The sequence below is a fragment of the Salmo salar genome, chromosome 22, assembly GCF_965601325.2.
Source record: "Salmo salar chromosome 22, fSalSal1, whole genome shotgun sequence".
In the NCBI taxonomy this organism is placed as follows: Eukaryota; Metazoa; Chordata; class Actinopteri; order Salmoniformes; family Salmonidae; genus Salmo; species Salmo salar.
The window spans coordinates 14397536-14421001 of record NC_138312.1 but is presented as its reverse complement, the minus strand read 5'-3'; the positions used below and the strand labels follow the sequence as shown (position 1 = coordinate 14421001).

General features: G+C 45.6%; 1 protein-coding gene across 2 annotated transcripts in view; it reads left to right on the top strand.

The window, feature by feature from the left end:
- trim62.1 (tripartite motif containing 62, tandem duplicate 1) overlaps positions 1 to 23466 on the top strand; it is a 48503-nt gene that overhangs the window by 10595 nt on the left and 14442 nt on the right. For both annotated transcript variants that reach the window (XM_014166295.3, XM_014166296.3), the window contains exon 3: positions 21805 to 21900. In XM_014166295.3, the coding sequence (XP_014021770.1) occupies positions 21805 to 21900 (96 nt within the window). The remainder of the gene's footprint in view (positions 1 to 21804; positions 21901 to 23466) is intronic.

The following is a 23466-nucleotide window of genomic DNA, read 5'->3' as shown; positions in this document are numbered from 1 at the left end:
AGGACACCAGATAAGACATGAGAATTTCACCAGATAGGACAGACTGACCCTAGCCCCCCAGCACAGACTATTGCAGCATAGAGACTGGGTCGGGGACCCTGTGGCCCCGTCCGACGATACCCCTGGACAGGGCAAACCAGACAGGATATAACCCCACCCCCAAAGCCATTGGAGGGATATCAACATACCACCCTGAGACCAGGCTGAGTATAGCCCACGAAGATCTCCTCTACCGCACGAGCCCGAGGGGACGCCAAACCGTACAGGAAGATCACGTCAGTGACTCAACCCACTCAAGTGAAGCAACCCTCCTAGGGACGCCACAGCACGGCATGGAAGAGCACTAACAGTGACTCAGCCCCCATAATGGGGAAAGAGGCAGAGAATCCCCCATTCACCTTCGCTCCCCTGGGCCAGACTACACTCAATAATAGGACCTACTGAAGAGCTGAGTCTTCAGTAAAGACTTAAAGGTCGAGACCGAGTCTGCGTCTCTCACATGGATAGGCACACCATTCCATAAAAATGTAGCTCTATAGGAGAAAAACCTGCTGTTTGCTTAGAAATTCTAGGGACAATAAGGAGGCCTGCGTCTTGTGACCGTAGAGTATGTGTAGGTATGTAATGCAGGACCAAATCGGAGAGATGGGTAGGAACAAGTCCGTGCAATGCTTTGTAGGTTAGTGGTAAAACCTTGAAATCCGCCCTAGCCTTAACAAGAAGCCAGTGTAGAGAGGCTAGCACTGGAGTAATATTATCACATTTTTTGTTGTTCAAGTCAAGATTCTAGCAGCTGTGTTTAGCACTAACTGAAGTCTATTTAGTGCTTTATCCGGGTAGCCGGAGAGTAGAGCATTGCAGTAGTTTAATCTAGAAGTGACAAGCATGGATTAGCTTTTCTGCATCATTTTTGGACAAACAGTTATTGATTTTTGCAATGTTACGAAGATGGGGGGGGGCTGCCCTTTAAATATTCTTGATATGTTAGTCAAAAGAGAGATCAGGGTCCAGAGTAACGCTAAGGTCCTTCAGTTTTGAGATGACTGTACAACCATGAAGATTATTTTTTAATTTTGCCTTTATTTAACTAGGAAAGCCAGTTAAGAACAAATTCTTATTTTCTGTGACGGTCTAGGAACAGTGGGTTAACTCCCTTGTTCAAGGGCAGAACGACAGATTTTTACCTTGTCAGCTCAGGGATTCGATCTTGCAACCTTTCGGTTTAGTAACCGAAAGGTTGCAAGATCGAATCCCTGAGCTGACAAGGTAAAAATCTGTCGTTCTAACCAACGCTCTAACCACTAGGCTACCTGCCACCCCAGATCAAACAGCAAATCTCTTTGTTTCTTGGAACCTGGGACCTACAACGAGCATCTCTGTTTTGTCCGAGTTTAAAAGTAACATTTTGCCATCATCCACTTCCTTATGTCTGAAACACAGGCTTCCAATAGAATACGGTGATTGATGGTGTCGAAGGCGGCACTAAGGTCTAGGAGCACAAGCACAGCTGCAGATCCTTGGTCTGACGTCATTAAAAGGTCATTTACCACCTAAACAAGTGCAGTCTCAGTACTATGATGGGGTCTAAAACCAGACTGGAGCGGTTCAGATACATAATTTGTCTTCAAGAAGGCAGTGAGTAGCTGCGCAACAGCTTTTCATTTTTTTTGAGAGGAATGAATATACTTTCTGAGTCTCAGTTTTGCTTTTTCAGGAGAGGCTTTATCAGTGAGTTTGGTACACGTCCGGAGGATAGGGAGCCATTTATTTTGTTCAACATAGGATGGCTTAGCACAGGAAGTAGCTCTTTTAGTAGTTTAGTTGGAATAGGGTCCAGTAGGCAGCTGGAAGGGTTGGAGGCCATGACTATCTTCGTGAATGTTTAACAGGGTTATAAAACTCCAGTGTCACCATTGATCTTAGGTCCTGTCAGTTCAGGGGAGACTCAGGACAACTGAGTTTTTGAGCAATACACATATTCGAAGAGGAGTCCGTAATTTTCTTTCTAATGATCATGATCTTTTCGTCGAAGAAGTTCATGAATTCATCACTGCTGAAGTAAAAGCCCTCCTCTCTCGGGGAATGCTGCTTTTCAGTTAGATTTGCGGCAGTATCAAGTATACATTTTTTATTTGTTTTTATTCTCCTCAATCAGGTTGGAAAATTAGGCTGATCGCGCAGCAGTGAGGGCTCTTCGACATTGCACGGAACTGTCTTTTCCAAGCTAGTCGGAAGTCTTTCAGTTTGGTGGCGCTCCATTCCCGTTCAAATTTTCTGGACGCTTGCTTCAGGGCTCTGGTATTTTCTGTATACCAGGGAGCTAATGTCCTGTGACAAATGTTTTTGTTTTTAGGGGTGCGACTGCATCTAGGGTATTACATTTAGATCCTCGGTTAGGTGGTTAACGGATTTTTGTACTCTGATCTCCTTGGGTAGGTGGAGGGAGACTGGAAGGGCATCTAGGAATCTTTGGGTTGTCTGATTTTATAGCGCGGCTTTTGACAATCCTTGGTTGGGGTCTGAGCAGATTATTTGTTTGCAATTGCAAACTTAATAAAATGGTGGTCCGATAGTCCAGGATTATGAGGAAGAACATTTAGATCCACAATATATATTCCACGGGTCAGATCGAGGTCCGGGTTATGACTGTGGCAATGCATACGTCGGGATACATGTTGGACAAAACTCAATGAATCGATATTGGCTCCGAAAGCCTTTTGGAGTGGGTCTGTGGACTTCTCCATGTGAATATTAAAGTCACCAAAAAATGTGAATATTATCTACCATGACTACATGGTCTGATAGGAATTCAGGGATATAAAAAGTGCTTGGGTAGGTTGCATAGATTTAATGACTAGAAGCTAATAAAATGAAAAGTAGTTTATTTTATTTATTTTTCAATAGAAATTTGTTGTAAAAAATGTAAGAAACACCTTTGCAGGATGTGTGGGAGATACTAGTGTAACTTGGAAGAGAGGCCTCATTTAACTTAGTATATTCATCAGGCTTAAGCCATGTTTCAGTCAGGCCAATCACATCAACATTATGATCAGTGATTAGTTAATTGACTGAGTGCCTTGGATATGAGGGATCTAACATTAAGTAGTCCTATTTTGAATTGTGAGGTATTATCAGTCTCTTTAAAAAAATGACCGGGATGGAGGTCTTTATTCCAGTGAGATTGCTAAAGTGAACACCGCCATGTTTAGATTTTCCTGACCTAGATTGAGGCGCAGACACTGTCTCAATGGGGAAAACTAAGCTGACTATACTGATTGTGCTAGCGGCAGACTCCACTAAGCTGGCAAGCTGGCTGACAGCCTGCTGCCTGGCCTGCAACCTGGCCTGCAACCCATCTCATTGTGGAGCTAGAGGAGTTAGAGCCCTGTCTATGTTGATAGATAAGATGAGAGCACCCCTCCAGCTAGGACTGAGAGGGGGGCTAGAGACATTTACTCGATGCCGACACATCTTACTAGCTAATTTACACTGAAGTTATGTTGCGCTTGGTGACCTCTGACTGTTTCACCCTAACATAGTTGGTGCCGACGTAGATAACAATATCCCTATACTTTCTACACTCACCAGTTTTAGCCTCATCCAGCACCATCTTCAGACTAGCATTTACGTCAGTAGCCCTGCCCCCTGGTAAACAGTGTATGATTGCTGGATGATTCTTTAAGTCTAGTTTTGCGGGTAATGGAGTCGCCAATGACTAGGGTTTTCAATTTGTCAGAGCTAATGGTGGGTGGCTTCTGCGGCTCGCACCCCGTAACGGGTGGAGGAGAGACCTGAGAAGGCTCGGCCTCTGACTCCGACTCGTTGCTTAATGGGGAGAACCGGTTGAAAGTTTCTGTCGGCTGAATGAAGCCTTGAGAAAGGTATCCGGCTGCGAGGACTTTGTGAGCAGATTTATACTACTATCTGTACTTACTGGTGACAGACGCTGTTTCATCCTTTCCTACATCTAAATTGCCCTTGCCTAACAATTGCGTCTGAAGCTGGGCTTGCAACTCTGCTATCCTCACCATAAGGTGATTAGTTGTTGTGCATATTATGAGTACAGTGACTGCGATTAGATGGCATCGGGTTAATGTTACTACTTAGCTTTTTCGGCTGGTGGAGGTCCTGCAGAACCATGTCCAGATAAAGCGTCCGGGGTAAAAAAAAGTTGAATGAAAAAAACGAACAAGGACAAAACTAAGACGGTAAATGTTATTAAATGCAGAGTTTAAATGGTTATTAAAAGTAAATAATGAAAAGTTTGGCAAGTAGCAACAAACAGCACAGCAGCCTGGGACTGGGACAGGAGAGTTTGAGGTTAGAGAGAGCCTCTGCCTGCTTTCCAGTGGCCCCAGGACATGAACCTCTTTCTGCTCCACGTGTCATTAGACAGACAGCGGTGATAGGAAACCCAGACTAGAGGAAAAGTGTTCTGTAGCCCCTGGTTACTTATGCATACAAGGACGTGTTTGGAGACTAACTGAGCTCCAGAGACGTTATTTTTAGGAATGCACAGGAGGCTGTGGGAGAGGGTACAGCACATCTATTTGCTTTAGCAAAGTCTCCAATGGCTCCCTGATTTTCTATACTGGGAGTGTAGGTGTCTATGGGTGTACCATAGAGCTGAACCTCCAGCAAGATCTGTCAGTTAAAGGGAACTCCTGTATTCCACTCTCCATTAGACCTGCCATATGCCCAGTTATCATTTCATCCTTATCTGGTCCAGAACACAGAGGTTAAGCATGACAATGTGTTAACATTTTCCTCTTATCTGCTCCACTGTGTGGTATTTGAAGCAGTGGAAAGAGAGGAGCATGTGGGCCTTTTGAAGTGTCCCTCCAGGGGTTAACCAGGGCTCTCACTGTCTCTCTCACTCTGTCGGGTCCCTCTGAGCTCCCTTTCCACACACAGGCCCATTGCTGCAGTAATGAGTCAGGCAATTTCAAGGGCACCCATGGCTACCAATTCTCCTGTGTCCTGCCCCAGTCCGCTCCAGCGCTCTCTCTCTCTCTCTCTCTTACTTTCTCGCTCCCTCTATCCCGTCCTTATTTTTCCTCCTAATTCCCGCCATATGCTCTTTATTACATAGCTCGTTTATATAATTCTTCTGAGAAAGGTGGTTCCCAGAGCCAGACAGGTTTATTTTCTTCTTCTAGCTCACTAGCAAATGAGTTTGAGTGAATTGGCGGTCAGTCAGGGTGGCATCGCAGAGAGAGAGAGAGCGCGGTTGCGTTCATGCGGAAACAGGGCCATGGGAAAGGCAGAACGGTCATGTCCTATTAGACACAAATGAGAAATTCGGTGTTTTCCTGGGACCCAAGCTTACGAAACATGCAACTATATGTAAATATGGGTACATTTCATTGCCCCTTCTGTCAAGAACAAATGCAATATAGACAAAAACAAATCACAATGAAACGAAATACCCATATAAATAGATATTCATGTTTATTGTTCCCCATTACATATGTCTTGGTTGGAACTGTTGCTGTTGAATACAATAAATCATTTTCATTCTAAACAGGAATAAACTGATTGATCACATCACACGATGTCTAACAGAAAACAAACACACAGGCTCAGTTTTTGATAGTGCAACCCTAGGTAACAATACAGATGAAAATGATCAGGCCTACTGTACATCTTGCTGTAGAAATGATTGTTGAAAAAAAGTATAGGTTGGAACTGTGACTGTTAAAATACAATACATCATTTTTCATTCTGAACTGGAATAATCTGATCACATCACACAGATGTAGACCAGAAAACAAAAACACACAATCTTAATGAGAGGTGTGTGGCTGGTTGAAGTTTTCAACAAGCAGATATATTCTGGACTTCTTGACAGTGCTTCCCTATGGTCATGCTCAGCATTGAGTTTGTTTCTGTACTTAAAAAAAAAAAAAAATGTACACCCACTATTTGTGATTACAATCTCATCTTAATGACACAGCCTGGGATCAAACCCCAGGCTGTAGTGATGGCGCAACACTGCAATTCAGTGCCTTAGACCGCTGCGCCACTCAGGAGGCTTGTTTTTTTTTTTAAGTACGCCAGAGTTGAGAACCCTGGCTCGCATAGATATCTGGTGCTAAACTGGATCAGAACATCTACTGCTTTCTCCGTCAGGCAGGAGACTATTTCCTGCTGTAGATGAGAAATGCAGAACTGTGAGTGTGTGCATCAAAAAGCATCTTGCTTCAATCAGTTTATTCCAGTTTATTCCATTCGATGACAGCGGTGAGTGATGCCGAGTGGGGTGGGAATGACAAGTCAGTGGCTGAGAGTGGATCATCTGCTGCTGAACCACAGCGCTGCAGCGTGTGTGTCGCGGAGCGATCTTCAAGAAAACTGCTGAAAAAAATATCTGGTAAACCACGAGGCACACGCACATCTCCCTCCCACTCGCGCAGCTGCCAAACTGAACAGAGGCACCGCTGCTAAGAAGAGAGTGCACTGAACAGAGAGTGCAGTTGCACTTGGCCAAATCAATTCCAGTATTTAATGAAATATTGATACATTTACCCTTGACATGTCCCAGCCCACCATTAACAGTCAAACATTTTTAAGAAAGGATGCATATTAGATGCATACAGACCTAACATCCTCATCCAGGGATAGATGCAGTAGCTTCTAGCCTATTTCACTTGGTTCTGCTGCTACCACTGAAGCTGCTCGCTTAGCAACGCTCTGCCGAGGGCTCCCAAAGTGAGACGGGGAGTTTCTACAAGAGGTTTGTGTAAACCCACCTAGAAAGTGCAAGTGTTATTAACCTTTTGCTATGTCAGATGACCACGCCAGCAGACTAATCATACAACAAGTCCTTTAAGGTATTTGTATGTTTCCAGTGGACGAGTTGGATGTTGCTTCATCTGTTGTGCATTAAACTAGACTTCCTGTGTCTGATGGGACTATGACCAGCTCATCCACCTCCTCCCACTCTTCATCTCACTGCACATTTGTCTTTTTATAACACAGTGGCACTGATTTAACTGAATTGAGGTGTTGAGAATACGTTGACTGTTGCAGTAGATTTTTGGGGTTTTGCATTTACTGTAGGGATGCACCGATATAACATTTTTGGCCGATACCGATATCCTCCTTCCCAAAAACTGATATCGATAACAGATATTTATAATTTTAGCTTTTTTAAGCATTCTAGTACAGTTAAATAGTTGACACACACACAACTGACCAAAAAGTTATTTTGTTGGCATTTACGTACTGTATGTCCCCATTACCAGTTAAACATAATCAAAGCATATTTCTTTCACTTACTTGCTGTGCTGTTTCATTGTTCATTTGTTCAGTCGTTTCATTCTCAACCAGGATTTCATCATACATGTCAAGCAGTGAAGTTTCAGCTCTGTCTGTCCGTGGCCTCTCTTCCTCGGTGCGCACTGTCACTGTGTCCGTTTCCATCTTGTCCAGCTGTGTCTGTAACAGCATTTCACGTAAACCCTGTTTCTTGTCTGCATCGAAGTAGCGGTCCTTGTACCTAGCATCGAGCATGGTGGTGACACAGTAGAGGCTCAGAGAGAATGTCACCAACTCGCTTGTTCACAGTCTCTAGTAGAGTACTTTTGCAAGTTTTAACCCCACGGTCTGTCGGCAGTTTTGTTGAGCAGGTGTTTCACTGCCATGACAGAGAGTATCACGTCTGCTGCAGACGCAGTCAGTTGTTCGAATGGAGCTAGGAGTGTGTTCATGTTTCAAACATCTCAAATGCCATTGAAATGGCAGCAGCGGTATGGGAACCAGCACATTCTTGAGCATGCACTACGGCTTTCCTCAGTACGAAATCCTCGTCGACCCACTGTGCTGTCAGACTCCGCATGCTCATGGGGCTGACATCGCTGGTCCAAACGTCAGTCATGAAGCTAATAGCAGTGACGCCCATAGCAGGTAGCTCATGGATGTGCGTTTCAACAATACTGTGTAACTCCGGTAGGGCAACATCTGAGAAATACCGTCTACTTCGTAATGTGTACCGGTGCTCGACCAGTCGGCGAAAGCCAACATCATCCACGACAGAGAATGGTTGATTGTCAAGGGCAATGAATTACATTATCTGGAATTCATTCAAGGATTTCGCCTTTGGGTTGTCTCGCTGAAATGTTCTTACTCTTTCAAATGACTGCTCGACTTGAACTTCTTTAATTGTTGGAAGTGTGCGCTTAGTTTTTTTCCCTGCTTTTGTTCTAAGTAGTCGCGTAACGTCTGGGGGTGATGCACTTTCAAATGAGTAATTAGCTTTGTGGTATTGAACGGTTTCACTTTCTCCCCTCCTCGGGGAATAATAGCAGCACAAACGTTGCAAATGGCCTTTTTGTTATCTTCCTTTGAAACTTCAAAATAGATCCACACAACAGACATTGTGGGCCAGGTTAGGAATGCTGTGTTGCACTTGTAGCGCTGTATTTTTTGCGGCGTCATTACGTCATAAAGCTACGTTATATAGGTATGCACGTCAGCTTGGACATCGGTTTTGCACATCGGCGTTAAACTAGACACCGGGCCAATGCTGATATTGTCATTTCTAGCTATGCTTTTATTTTATTTTTGATATCGTGCATCCCTAATTTACTTAGTTGGGGATTTGCATTTTTTAAACTGAAGGAGGGGTCCCTCCAGTGTTCCCGATTTTGGAGTCTTGAGCCCTCACTCGTCTCCACTGTTTGTTGACTGGTTGGATGTTTGTTCCTTATTCTCTCGTGTGCTTTCTTAGGTCCCCGCATCTGTTTTTATTACAGCCCAACTCACTCCCTCTTTTGCAATAAGCTGTAAAATGTCTAAGAACGCAGGAAGAAATAGGCCAATAAAATTAGCTTTATATAAGCTCATTTCTGCCAATTAACCTAGTTGATACTGTGGCAGTGGAATACCTTAGTATAAGTTATGTGTAATGATGTTGATATAGCCTAGTTGTAGTCAGTCCGTGCTGGTCCCACCCTGTCCCCGTAGGCCCATGTTTTTATTTTATTTTTACATTTAACCTTTATTTAGCTAGCTGCCAGACTGCCTGGGGAGTGGTATGTGTGCAGGAGAAGAGAGGAGCAGGAGGATTTGCAGGTCATGTCTGCCTGGCTATGAAAGGGGAAGTGCTGTCTCCTAACTTTGACAGGTTAAGGTACAATAAGGTCTTATCCTCAGCCCTGCGTGTACACCAGTCGGTATAATTCAGCAGGGAAATCAGCTCTTCCTAACACAATGTTGCTGTCCACATCTGCAAGGAAATCTGTTTTACATGGAGATTATTTGATCATTTGCGACAACATAATCTGAGTACAGAGTTGATATTAAATGCTAGTCTAGTGGGCGACTAAGAAGGCCGTGGTTGCCTATACATAGCCCTCCTTCAGTTCTCTTTAGTGCAGCCTGAGTGGTAAGCACTTCCACAATGTAATTAGTATTGAGCTGCTGTGTGTGTGTGTGTGTGGTCGGACAGCAGCAGAACCCCTGCCCAGCTCTGAGCTGTGCGTTCCTGATTAGTTTGGGATTTAGCAGCCCAGATTACAGGCCATTGTTCAGGGCTAGTCTGGGCCATTATCTCCTGTAATTCCCTGTGTCCGTGATTAGCTCCAGATGATTTAATTAGACGTGCTCTTGATAGGAGTCCTCATTACTGCTCTACAGACTCGCACCCCAACCTCTCCACTCTAATGGTGCTCCAGGAGTGTGGGGTGGGGAGGAGCCTGCATGGTGACGTTAGTATTGTGCTGTTGCCTGCCGTGGACTAGACTAGATGTTTACATGGTCTATTATGGAACACTACCGCTTTGTACTCAGTGACTCGGGTGTCTTAGACCCCTCAGTCCAGATGCAGTGGAATGAGCGAGGGATCGGCAGGCTTGCAGGTGCACCAAGGAAATCCCCCGTATCCTCTTAACGCTGCCTATTACCAACCCTGGATTTGTAATGAGAATATGGTGTCTAGTGAACCCACAGGGAGCCCTACAATTCCTTCAATATCCTCGCTGGATTATTAACGAGGTGTGAAGCCAAGATGAATATTAAAGCAGCTCTGGAAGGAGAGGGGATGGAGGAAGCGGAGTGTGTATGCTAGACTGGTTGTTCTTAACTTCTTTGGGCTCAACTCCCGTTAACGGGATCGATTTGACAACATCCGGTGAAATGGCAAAGCGCCAAATTCAATTTGTTTTATACATTTTTTTTTTTACTTTCATACATTCACAAGTGCAACACACCAAATGAAAGCTTAACTTCTCGTTAACCTAGCCACCGTGTCAGATTTGAAAAAGGTTTTACGGCAAAAGCAAACCATGCGATTATCTTAGGACAGCGCCCAGCATACCAACACATGAAAATCAGATTTCAACCCGCCAGGCGCAACACAAAAGTCAGAAATAACTATTTAATTCATGCCTTACCTTTGAAGAACTTCTTCTGTTGGCACTCCAATATGTCCCATAAACATCACAAATGGTCCTTTTCTTCGATTTATTCTGTCGTTATATCTCCAAAATGTCCATTTATTTGGCGCGTTTGATTCAGAAAAACACCGGTTCCATCTCGCCCAGCATGACTACGAAATATCTAATAAGTTACCTGTAAACGCTGTCCAAACATTTGAAACAACTTTCCTAATACAACTTTAGGTATTTTTTAACGTAAATAATCGATAAAATTTAAGATGGGATAAACGGTGTTCATTACCAGATAAAAACAACGTGAAGCGCGTCACGTGGAGCGCCTATCAAAACAGAGTGCACTAGGCTGGACCCTCGTTCTGAACTGCCGTACTTCTTCATTTCTCTAAAGAAAAACATCAACCAATTTCTAAGACTGACATCCAGTGCAAGCAAGTGCCTTATAAATCTAGATACACATAGAAAACCCATTGAAAACAGTCACCTCAACAACAAAAATTCCTGGATGGTTTGTCCTCGGGGTTTCGCCTGCCAAATAAGTAATGTTATACTCACAGACATAATTTTAACAGTTTTAGAAACTTTAGTGTTTTCTGTCCAAATCTACCAATTATATGCATATCCTAGCTTCTGGGCCTGAGTAGCAGGCAGTTTACTTTGGGCACGTTTTTCATCCGGACGTCAAAATACAGCCCCCTAGCCCAAAGAAGTTAAACAAGACCCAAGTTTCTCCCATAGAAGACATCTCTTTGTTGTCCAGAGTGTGTTCTTGTTATTGGTCCTGGTTTGGTCTGGGCACTGTATGGGACTAATCACTGCAGTGACACTGTCCTCTCTCATCTCTCCCCATTGTCTTCATTGCGTTCAACTCCACTCTGCACCCCCAGGCCAGATTGCTCTCAGATGGAGTGGTCCCTGTCCATGCAGCAGACTACACTACTGCAGAGTCTCTGCCCAGCCAGTGGCGACTTTGACCTGTTTTTGTTCAGTGTACATTTCAAGCTAAAGTCAGGGCTTCCCTTCGGCCTAACATTCAGCATTGTGGTTTGGCCTGTTTCACCCCTGTATTTATTGACTAGATGGAAAGTGAATCGATGGACTGGGAGCTACAGAGTAAATCTGAACTGGCCTGGATACTCTGAAACTGTGTGAGGACAAATTAATGTTTGTTTTATGTGTGTGCGCACAAGTCCACACACACACTTTAATGAGTTTACATGAAGTAGAAACGCTGGCAAGCAGTAAAATAGTAAAGCCAGCCAGCTACAGAGAGACGATGGTATGCAGCTGCGTCCAGGGCCAAGATGTAGAAGCTAAACCAGTGTTTGTTAACTCTGTAGTCTGTCTGCATGTAGTGTGTAATGACAGGATGTTCTCCGTGGAGATTTGTGGCTCTTACACATAATGGATACTTGGTTTTAAATGAACAACATGCTGACTATCAAAGCGTTTGCCTAATCCTAAGAAGCTTTTTTTTAAGATGACATGGTTATATTTGGTTTTGGTCATAATCCCCCCGGTCAAGGAGCTCTGATGCTCAGGATGCTGTATTCCTTCCAACATCCCATCTGAAATAGCAGCGGTGCTTTCTTGAAAACCTAAGCTTGTCCTCTTCATCCATGCATTTTGTTTGGTAAAATAGTTTTTGCGTGGGTGGGTGGAACACAACACAAATATAGCGCTGAGTCGCTACTTCTAATGAGCCTGTCTCTGGAAATAATTGGAACGCTGATTTATGAGCACCACTAATGCATTTCAGTTATGTAATGTACAAAGCTAATTTGTTATTTTTTATTTAACCTTTATTTATCCAGGAAAAGCCCATTGAGACACAGAGTATTTTTCAAGGGAGACCTGGCCAAGATGCAGCAACAATCAATACATTACAGAATTAGGACTTTTTGTCTAGGACAAAAAGGCGTCTCAACAGTTTTTACCCCCAAGCCATAAGACTCCTGAACAGGTCATCAAATGGCTACCCGAACTATTTGCCTTGTGTGCCCCCCCAACCCCTCTTTTTACGCTGCTGCTACTCTGTTTATCATATATTCATAGTCACTTTAACTATACATTCATGTACATACTACCTCAATTGGGCCGACCAACCAGTGCTCCCGCACATTGGCTAACCGGGCTATCTGCATTGTCCCCCACCCGCTAACCCCTCTTTTTCGCTACTGCTACTCTCTGTTCATCATATATGCGTAGTCACTTTAACCATATCTACAGTCGTGGCCAAAAGTTTTGAGAATGACAAAAATATAAATTTTCACAAAGTTTCCTACTTCAGTGTCTTTAGATATTTTTGTCAGTTGTTACTATGGAATACTGAAGTATAATTACAAGCTTTTCATAAGTGTTCCCCGAGCCACTTAGTTATCACTTTTTCCTTATGGCAAGGTGCTCCATCATGCTGGAAAAGGCATTGTTCGTCACCAAACTATTCCTGGATGGTTGGGAGAAGTTGCTCTCGGAGGATGTGTTGGTACCATTCTTTATTCATGGCTGTGTTCTTAGGCAAAATTGTGAGTGAGCCCACTCCCTTGGCTGAGAAGCAACCCCACACATGAATGGTCTCAGGATGCTTTACTGTTGGCATGAAACAGGACTGATGGTAGCGCTCACCTTGTCTTCTCCGGACAAGCTTTTTTCTGGGTGCCCCAAACAATCGGAAAGGGGATTCATCAGAGAAAATGACTTTACCCGAGTCCTCAGTAGTCCAATCCATTTACCTTTTGCAGAATATCAGTCTGTCCCTGATGTTTTTCCTGGAGAGAAGTGGCTTCTTTGCTGCCCTTCTTGACACCTGGCCATCCTCCAAAAGTCTTCGCCTCACTGTGCGTGCAGATGCACTCACACCTGCCTGCTGCCATTCCTGAATAAGCTCTGTACTGGTGGTGCCCCGATCCCGCAGCTGAATCAACTTTGTGTATTTTGAGTTCAATAGCATCAGATTTGCAATTTTAGAAAAAAAAAATCTATGCATTATTGAAACAATTTTACAATCAACTGGACTTTGGCTAAGAAAATATATATTTTTACCCCTTTTTCTCCCCCAATTTCGTGGTGTCCAATTAGTAGTTAGTCTTGTATCATCGCTGCAACTCCCATACGGACTCGTGAGAGGCAAAGGTCGAGAGCCGTGCGTCCTCCGAAACGCAACCCAACCAAGCCGCGCTGCTTCTTGACACAATGCCCGCTTAACCCAGAAGCCAGCCGCTCCAATGTGTCAGAGGAAACACCGTACACCTGGCGACCGTGTCAGCGTGCACTGCGCCCGGCCTGCCACAGGAGTCGCTAGTGCGTGAAGGGACGAGGACATCCCTGCCGGCCAAACCCTCCCCTAACCCAGACGACGCTGGGCCAATTGTGCGCCGTCCCATGGGTCTCCCGGTCGCAGCCGGCTGCGACAGAGCCTGGACTTGAACCCAGAATCTCTAGTGGCGCAGTGGTGTGCAGTGAGACAGGCTAGAACTAGCACTGAGGAAGTGGAGCAGGCATGGTGCTCTCGCGCTATAAGGGGACATCGGCTCCGCTGATAAACTTGATCCTCTCTCAATTAGTAGACGACGTGAGACACATTTTACATAAGTACCGAAAGTAACACACATTCTAATACCGAACCGGTTTTCAGGTCCTAGTATCGAAAAAGTTCCTAAAGTTTCAGTATACAGTGCATCAGGGTAAGTAAAGGCCCTACACAACAGGCCCATTCTAGTCAGCTGATTGGCCCAGACAACATGGGGACCAATGACGCTGAGCCACCCGACAGAGCGTGGCCTTTTTTCTGCTCCCAATAGAATGACAGAGTAAAGACGCACCCTCAAGTCCCTGACAGAGTAGCTGACTGAAGACGTGAGGAGGAGACCATTACAGACTATCAGTTTCACAATCAGTCAAACCCATGAATATGTTCTGGCGGGGAGCTATTTCCATGACGTATAAGGGAGGGAAATGCTTTCTGGATTTCTTCATTCCTAACTCATTATTCTTAGAAATGATCAAGGCGGGCTAGCCACAGTGCAAGAGAATGGGCCAAACCAAATCATAAAAATATATGAAGTGTTTTTATTCATGATTTGTAAGTAGCTATTAGAAATGGTAAATCTGAGGTCAGCCAACAGTTGTGCCTCCATAAAGAGTATGGAACTGCCTGCCCCCACGCCGAACATTGCCAACAGTCTGGTTGCCAATTGTCTGGTTGCTGCCAATACACTCACTCTGCCTCTAGGGTAAGCAGTCAGGGAAAATATCATCAAAAACACTCACCAACATACTGTGCCAGGCCACAGCGTTTTTCGGGAACATCCAAATACGCTCAAGCTGCGCCTAAAATCCCAGTCCCTCATTTTCCACTCACACCCTCTCCAGGGAAGTCCCTGCAGTCTAAACAGCACAGCAGCAGCATCCAGGCTACAGCAGCCAGCTGACTGGGCAAACTGGGGCTGGAGGCATCATCCACCCCATGTAACCTACTGGCTTTGATAGACAGCCCTGTCTGTCATTGTGTATGACTGTGACTAGGCCAGGCTGAGATGCACAGACAGCGATGGCGACAGAATCTCACACACAGAGACGGACATGGCCCTTCCTCCTCCTCCGTATCGGACTCTCCCCTCAGAGGAGATGGAGTGAAATGGTCTGATCATTCCTAGCAGTCAGATGGGAGATTGGTGAGAGAACCGGTCTGACTGACCTGTGTCTGAGGAGTCATTTAGTGGCTGCTGTGACCGGCTCACTGCCCAGCTCTCGCTACAGAATGATATGCCCACTAACGACAATGGAGCCCAACGCAATTTAGCTTGCTGAACAACATCGCGCGCATACACACGCACAAACGCCTTGTCCAATTAGACCAAAGTGGATCTAGCTCCTTGAAAATTGTGTGGCTACGGAGAGTAAAAAGGAAAAGAGAGGAGGTGGTGATGCTGGCTTTTTCCAGTGGTTAGAATGTAGGGCGAGTCATGTAAATGATGAATGCTCCCAGCCTGCTCCACATCTAGCCCATCTCCAACTACAAGAAACACGACCAAGAGTTTCCCCCCCCCCCCCCCCCAGAAACGGACTCCTGTTAATGAAGGGACACACAATGTCATGGAAAGAGATCACACCATGTTGAAGGGCTTAGTGCTTGAACATGGTAGCAGAGCTGCAGTGTAAGGGCAGCAGAGTTTATAGATGGACATTTAGTGAGTGTGAGGCTTCCAGGAATGGTGCTACGGGGTCTATTCTCATTGACGAGAATGAAGTCGCCTTTGTCCTAGAGCGATTTACACGGTTATCAGAACGTCACACCAGGGTAAGCCTACATGAAACACAGCCCTTATTTTATGTGTTTCTAACATCTCCTATGGTGGAAAAACGATTGGAATCATTAACCTGTTTGACCGCTCGGTTTTATTGGCATCATGACTCATACTGTAGTACTCTATAGCTTACTGGCTAGTTAGTGGCTGTTGTGATACTGATATTTAGGGGGAATTTGGAGCTGCAGAGCAAGAATGTCACGTTGCCAGCCACAGCGAAAGCGAAGATGTAATGTAAATTGAAAAGTTAATGTACAGTACATATTATAAATTGAAATCTCATGGCGCTGCCTCTCCTTACATTTTCATTCATGCAAATAGCCTTATAGAGCTGTATGTTAATGATCACAGAGAGGGACCCTGGCAGTAGTATGGAAGGGCAAGGCAGGGGGCTGAAGAATAGATCTGGGTGGTAGAAAAGGATGACCTGTTGTTTTAGCAGAGAGTTGCCAGACAGTGCAGACAGCCGTGTCAATGATAAACAGCCTCTTTCCCCAACAACTGACTCAAACTACCTGCGTCTTACTACCTAAACTGATCAAAACGACAGTTGAAACAATCAATCTTGAGCCTGGCCTCAAGTCAGGGTTGTGATCCTAAAATCAGTGTACACAAATGTACATTGCTATGTCACTTGGATTGTGGCAACATGTCCAAAGGTGTGAGACACAGCAGATTCACTCTGTTCCATTTTCTATATAGGTTATGGATTCCTGAATCCCCTCCCTGGGTGTAGAAATCAATACTTTTCAGTCTGATACAATTGCTGTTAGGGGCTGGGAATTGCCAGGGCCTCACGATACGATATCACAATACTATATGTATTGAGATTTCTATATATTGCCATTCGGTCTTCCAAAAATATTGCTCACCATGTATGCTGCAGAGGGACAAGAGCCATGAGAAAACAAGTTTTGAAAAGGGCTGGAAACAAATAGTCTCACCATTTTAAAAAGATGGAGAACAAGCTATAAAGGAAAAATACTGGAGTTTTGGTGCAGGGACAAGGACTAGTGCAAAAAATAATATTGCGATATATCGTCAAATTTAATATCCTGATACACTACATGACCAAATGTACATGGACATCTCATTCCAAAATCATGAGCATTAATATGGAGTTGGTCCCCCTTTGCTGCAATAACAGCCTCCACTCTTCTGGGAAGGCTTCCCACTAGATGTTGGATTATTGCTGCAGGGACTTGCTTCCATTCTGCCATGAGCATTAGTGAGGTCATGCACTGATGTTGGGCGATTAGGCCTGGCTCGCAGTCGGTGTTCCAATTCATCCCAAAGGTGTTCGATGGGGTTAAGGTCAGGGCTCTGTGCAGGCCAGTCAAGTTCTTCCACACCGATCTCGACAAACCATTTCTGTATGGACCTCGCTTTGTGCACAGGGACATTGTCATGCTGAAACAGGTAAGCGCCTTCTCCAAACTGATGCCACAAAGTTGGAAGCACAGAATCATCTACATTGTCTTTGTTTGCTGTAGCATTAAGATTTCCCTTCACTAGAACTCAGGGGCCTAGCCCAAACTATGAAAAACAGCCCCAGACCATTATTCCTCCTCCACCAAACTTTACAGTTGGCACTATGCATTGGGGCAGGTAGCGTTCTCCTGGCATCCGCCAAACCCATATTTGTCCGTCAGACAGCCAGATGGTGAAGTGTGATTCATCACTACAGAGTTCAATGGCGGTGACCTTTACACCACTCCAGCCGACACTTGACATTGCGCATGGTGGTCTTAGGCTTGTGTGCGGCTACTCGGTCATGGAAACTGTTAAGAGAATTATGTTCTCAATGTTAACGTCAATTAAAATACTCCGTCTGCCATCCAGAATGTGTAAGATTCTGGTTTAATAACACAGACAGAGGTCCAGCTTACAAGAATCAGAATTGTTTATTCAGGAGTGCGCTCTGCAGTCAATTTTACAGAACATCATTATATACCAGGCTCCTCATTTACGCACACACATTACACACTAACATCGAGAGTTAATTGTCCTCTTCCCCAGAACTCTCAAAACCGTAAATCCTGATCCTGCCGACATTTTCATATCTCTGAGATTAGGGAAACCTAGAGGGTTCAAGCTAGGTCAGGTCAACCACAGTTTAACAGTTCTTGATGTTTACTTAAACACACAGACCCCCATTCCTCTCCTATCCTAGTCAATCTCATGAGACTTCTGCTTAACCCTCTAGTTCCTCATTCTCCAGGCTATATAGACCACATCCCTAAATTCAGGGTAGAATTATTTAATCATTACTCTCAAGCAGGAATTCCTTTAACAGAAACCCATTTCATGAAGCTCCCGATGAACAGTTCTTGTGCTGAAGTTGCTTCCAGAGGCAGTTTGGAACTCTGTAGTGAGTGTTGCAACCAAGGACAGATGATTTTTTTTACGCGCTTCAGCACTTGGCGGACCCGTTCTGTGAGCTTATGTGGCCCACCACTTTGCTGCTGAGCCACTGTTGCTCCTAGACGTTTCCACATCACAATAACAGCACTTGCAGTTGACCGGAGCAGGGCAGAAATTTGACAAACTGACTTAATTGGAAAGGTGCCATCCTATGACGGTGCCACGTTGAAAGTCATTGAGCTCTTCAGAAAGGCCATTCTACTGCCAGTGTTTGTCTATGGAGATCGCATGGCTGTGTGCTCGATTTTATACACTTGTCAGCAACGGGTGTGGCTGAACTAGCCGAATCCACTAATTTGAATGGGTGTCCACATACTTTTGTGTATATATAGTGTATATAACTGTATCAGTTGAGTTCCCCATCACTACTTGCTCTCCTCCTGTGTACAAACCCTCCATCACGGCGAAAGCAGCCAAGAAGACAAACTACTGTTTTCTCTCTCCTTCCCGAAGATCTGCGCTGATGGCCCATGACTCATAGTTTCTCCTCGCCCCTGTGACTCACCTATTCTAGGGCTGTAAATATAGGTGTGTGTGTCTGTGAGCAGAGATGGCAGGTTTGTGTTCCTGTTCACACTGATTTACACAACCGGGCCCATCAAGTAGACGGCTGTACTGGTCGCTGTGTGCGTGTTTAGCCTCCACGTCTGCTGCCTGAAAGAGTTATGAGCCTGGCTTGAGCGAGGTAATGCTAAAGACTGTCCTTGACTTGCATAAAGCACCCTTTGAGGGTGTTGCGTAAAGTACATTCCTGCTGGGTTGTGGATATGTAACGATTGTCAGGTCAAAGAGACGTGGATATGATTCTGTACAGAACAACCTGCAATTAAATCTATACATATTAATTTAAGCTCGACCTAAATCACAATGCTGTTTACCTCTGTGTGGGCTTTCACAACTTTAGTGGAAGTTTCTTGGCTTTACTTTAGTGAATCCAATGACATCCCAAGTAAGGTGTGTGTGTGTGTGTGTGTGTGTGTGTTTCTGTGTGTGTGTTTCTGTGTGTATCCAGAGGACATGTTCAGCTCGGCATCCTGTAAGCAGCTCATTATTCATACTAGGACTGGGGCAGTTTTTTTCTGGTCTTCGTCAGTACAGGGAGCCTGTTGGAAGCCAATAACCCTATTTAGCTCCTGAACAAAGCTCTGCTCTATTTTAATAAGGCCTGCAGCTGGTAGGAATGTTTGGGAAAATGTGTAAAGCCCCAGTGTGTGTTTAGGAAATGTGTTTAATAATTGGCCAGCCAGCTGCGACCCTGTTCCCTGCCATTCGGCATCCGGGGGGAAATGTCATGTTTGGTCCTCCTGCTGAGATGGACACGGGGAGAGTCTAGGGTTGTCGCCGTAGAGGAGACCGACAGACTGGATTTCAAACGGCATCAGACAGTGTTGCCTCTCTCTCTGTTAGTATCTTGGATCAAGATGATTCTGAGTTTTTCAATGCTATAGGCCAATACACTGATTGGCTTACAACCTCACAGAACAAGTTCAGTTCCAATTACACTGGATTAAAGCCAACTTGTCAGACAACAGAACGAGGGCCCTGGAAGTGGGAAGGCCTGTATAAACGGCACTCCTTCTCTCTCAGGATTGGTCCTCAGCCAGGGAGAGGAGTGTGCCCTCTGACCTGCTGGGGCTGGCCCTGAGAGAAATGGAACCCAGTGATCCTACTGCAGGCTGGAGCTGGCCCTGAGAGAAATGGAACCCAGTGATCCTACTGCAGGCTAGAGCTGGCCCTGAGAGAAATGGAACCCAGTGATCCTACTGCAGGCTGGAGCTGGCCCTGAGAGAAATGGAACCTGCTGATCCTACTGCAGGCTGGAGCTGGCACTGAGAGAAATGGAACCCGCTGATCCTACTGCAGGCTGGAGCTGGCACTGAGAGAAATGGAACCCGCTGATCCTATTGCAGGCTGGAGCTGGCACTGAGAGAAATGGAACCTGCTGATCCTATTGCAGGCTGGAGCTGGCACTGAGAGAAATGGAACCCGCTGATCCTATTGCAGGCTGGAGCTGGCCCTGAGAGAAATGGAAGCCGCTGATCCTACTGCAGGCTGGAGCTGGCACTGAGAGAAATGGAACCCAGTGATCCTACTGCAGGCTGGAGCTTGCCCTGAGAGAAATGGAACCTGCTGATCCTACTGCAGGCTGGAGCTGGCCCTGAGAGAAATGGAACCCAGTGATCCTACTGCAGGCTGGAGCTGGCACTGAGAGAAATGGAACCCGCTGATCCTACTGCAGGCTGGAGCTGGCCCTGAGAGAAATGGAACCCAGTGACCCTACTGCAGGCTGGAGCTGGCCCTGAGAGAAATGGAACCCAGTGATCCTACTGCAGGCTGGAGCTTGCACTGAGAGAAATGGAACCCGCTGATCCTACTGCAGGCTGGAGCTGGCACTGAGAGAAATGGAACCCAGTGATCCTACTGCAGGCTGGAGCTGGCCCTGAGAGAAATGGAACCCAGTGATCCTACTGGAGTTCTCTTATTAAAATGTAAAGCCACATTCTGTCTGGGAGGCTCTTCACAGCACTGGGAGATAGTTTTCCTTAGTTCAGGTCCTTGATTAGGTTCTGTTCAAAACTGTATAGAAACTACCAACATTTGTCTTTCACATTTTATTTTGTAGCTTATTAAGGACATGGGCTTGTTCCGTCAACACATCGTAAACCAAATTACATGCAGCGGCTGCCTGGCCTGTTTCTGTGCCAAAGAGCAGAGAACTGAATTTGAAGAGTGTTGTTGACTGGGCTATTTGACTCGATATAGTCAACAGGAAGCAATTTTCCAGCACTGCATTGATATTCCTCAGAGTATTTTCCGCAGAAGCAAATAAATAACAGCTGTTGTAATGAGCCAGTCTGTCCTTTTACTGTCAATCCCGTTTAGACTATTGGCACTGCAGGAGAGATTAGCTATGACCTTCACAGGCAGCATGACATTGAACACATTCTCAAGCCCTGCACCTGAAGTCCTGCCCCTCTTCTGGCCCTAAGCATCATCAGTCCGACGAGGATCTGCTTCTTGCCTGATAAATGGATTCTGTTCACTGTGTGTCTGCGGTGGGCTGGGCTCAGGGGACCTGTTGGTGACAGCAGTTCCAGCTCCACTGCCTGGTGTCCTCCTTCTGCCCGAGGAAACTTGGAGGTGGATTACAGGGAGAAAGAGAGACGGCCTGGTTCTGCCATGGAGGGGGTGCCCTGGAGGAGACGACCCACTTTCTGTCTGACAGAACCTCCTTTCCTCAGACTCAGTTCCCTCCCCAGACTCCTGGTGTTCAGGGACCGCAGAAGGTTAACATAATACAGCCTTCCTTAAATCAATAAGTCATAAAAGGCTTTTAGGCCGTTAGGAGGAGGAGGTGTCTGCGATACCTGAACCTCCCGCTGAGGCTGAAACAGATGTAGATGTCTGACGACAACCTTGAGTTGAACTTTAGAGTTTGACGGTTTTTCCCAGTAGCAAGTGATGGCAAAGGAATGGTGCCCTATGCTGCTGCAGGACAATTGGTCAACATCAAATCAACGGACTTAATGTAATGTTATGCGCCAATTTGATTCAACAGAGGAACTTGATGAAATGTGTGCTCCAGTAAATCAGTAATGCACCTCGTTAGCAACTAGGAACAATGCTGTATGTGTGTTTCTCTAGTCAGTGGTTGCTAAGTTGTTGTTGTTGTGTTGCAGAGGGAGATGAAGGAGCAGCTGGCCACTCTGCAGGACAGTGAGAAGGGACACACAGAGGCCCTGCAGCTACTGCAGAGACAACTCACTGAGACCAAGGTAACACACACACTTCTCTACTCACTGAGACCGAGGTAACACACACACTTCTCTACTCACTGAGACCGAGGTAACACACACACTTCTCTACTCACTGAGACCGAGGTAACACACACACTTCTCTACTCCGTGAGACCGAGGTAACACACACACTTCTCTACTCCGTGAGACCGAGGTAACACACACACTTCTCTACTCCGTGAGACCAAGGTAACACACACACACTTCTCTACTCCGTGAGACCGAGGTAACACACACACACTTCTCTACTCCGTGAGACCGAGGTAACACACACACTTCTCTACTCCGTGAGACCAAGGTAACACACACACACTTCTCTACTCCGTGAGACCGGGGTAACACACACACTTCTCTACTCCATGAGACCAAGGTAACACACACACTTCTCTACTCCGTGAGACCGGGGTAACACACACACTTCTCTACTCCGTGAGACCGGGGTAACACACACACTTCTCTACTCCGTGAGACCGGGGTAACACACACCAAGCACACAAATTCACTTAGACCAAAGTAGCTTACAGTATAGAGAGCCTTTTGACCTATAAAAAGCACCCGTGTGTTCTGTCTCTCTGTCTCTGTCTCTCTGTCTCTCTGTCTCTGTGTCTGTGTCTCTCTCTCTGTCTCTGTCTCTCTCTCTGTCTCTGTGTCTCTCTCTCTCTCTCTCTGTGTCTCTCTCTCTCTGTCTCTCTCTCTCTCTCTGTCTCTGTGTCTCTCTACCTCAGTCTCTCCCACAGCTGACAGTGAGAATCCAAACAGCAAATTGGTTCATTAAGCATCTCTTTAATCTCAACTTGTTTTAACCAGCGGAGCCAGCGCATCCAGTCGATACAACAGCTTCTCCTCTCTTTCTGGCTCATCTCTCCCCCTTAAGCGTCTTTGAGCTGTATCGGTCAGAGAGGGAGGGCTCTCTGACAGATGGGGTTTGTGCTGTCAGCGGTATTTGTCATTTGGGATGCATCGTTTTTCCTGCTGTTTACATGCTGGCTGTCCACTGGCATGCCAGCCAAGCCAGCTCCCTCCTGTCTTCCTGTTCTGTCCTGTCTGCTTGAGTTCTGCAGTGCAGGACTTTACTTTACCCTGGCTCTGTTCCAGAGAGGCAGACCTGCCTGCTTCCACTGCCATCAACTCCAACTGAGTGCCAGCTGGAGGTCTCCATTATAAATCAGCCCATCTCATTAGGTTTGCATCCATTTGTCCGAGGTGACGTGCTTTGCCTGGAAGAGGGCCATACATTGATCTCTTTGCCTCACAGATGCATTTAGGTTTATGACAATGAATTGCTCTGTTGTTCTCTTGGTTTTCGTGCTTGACCTCACACCGACACCAAAGGAAAATTGATTAGTAGGATCAAACCCTCAAAAAACACCCATAATCCTCTCTGCCCCTCTCTCACCGGCAACATGGTGCTGAAACGGAAACTTTGAGCAGGGTGGTGTGAGGCTGCCATTACCGTTGTTTCTGGTGTGACTCTTAAATGTCCACTAATACTGCTGTTTGTCAGTTAATTGGTTTATATTGGTTCTGGTGCTCTAGTTTAGTTCC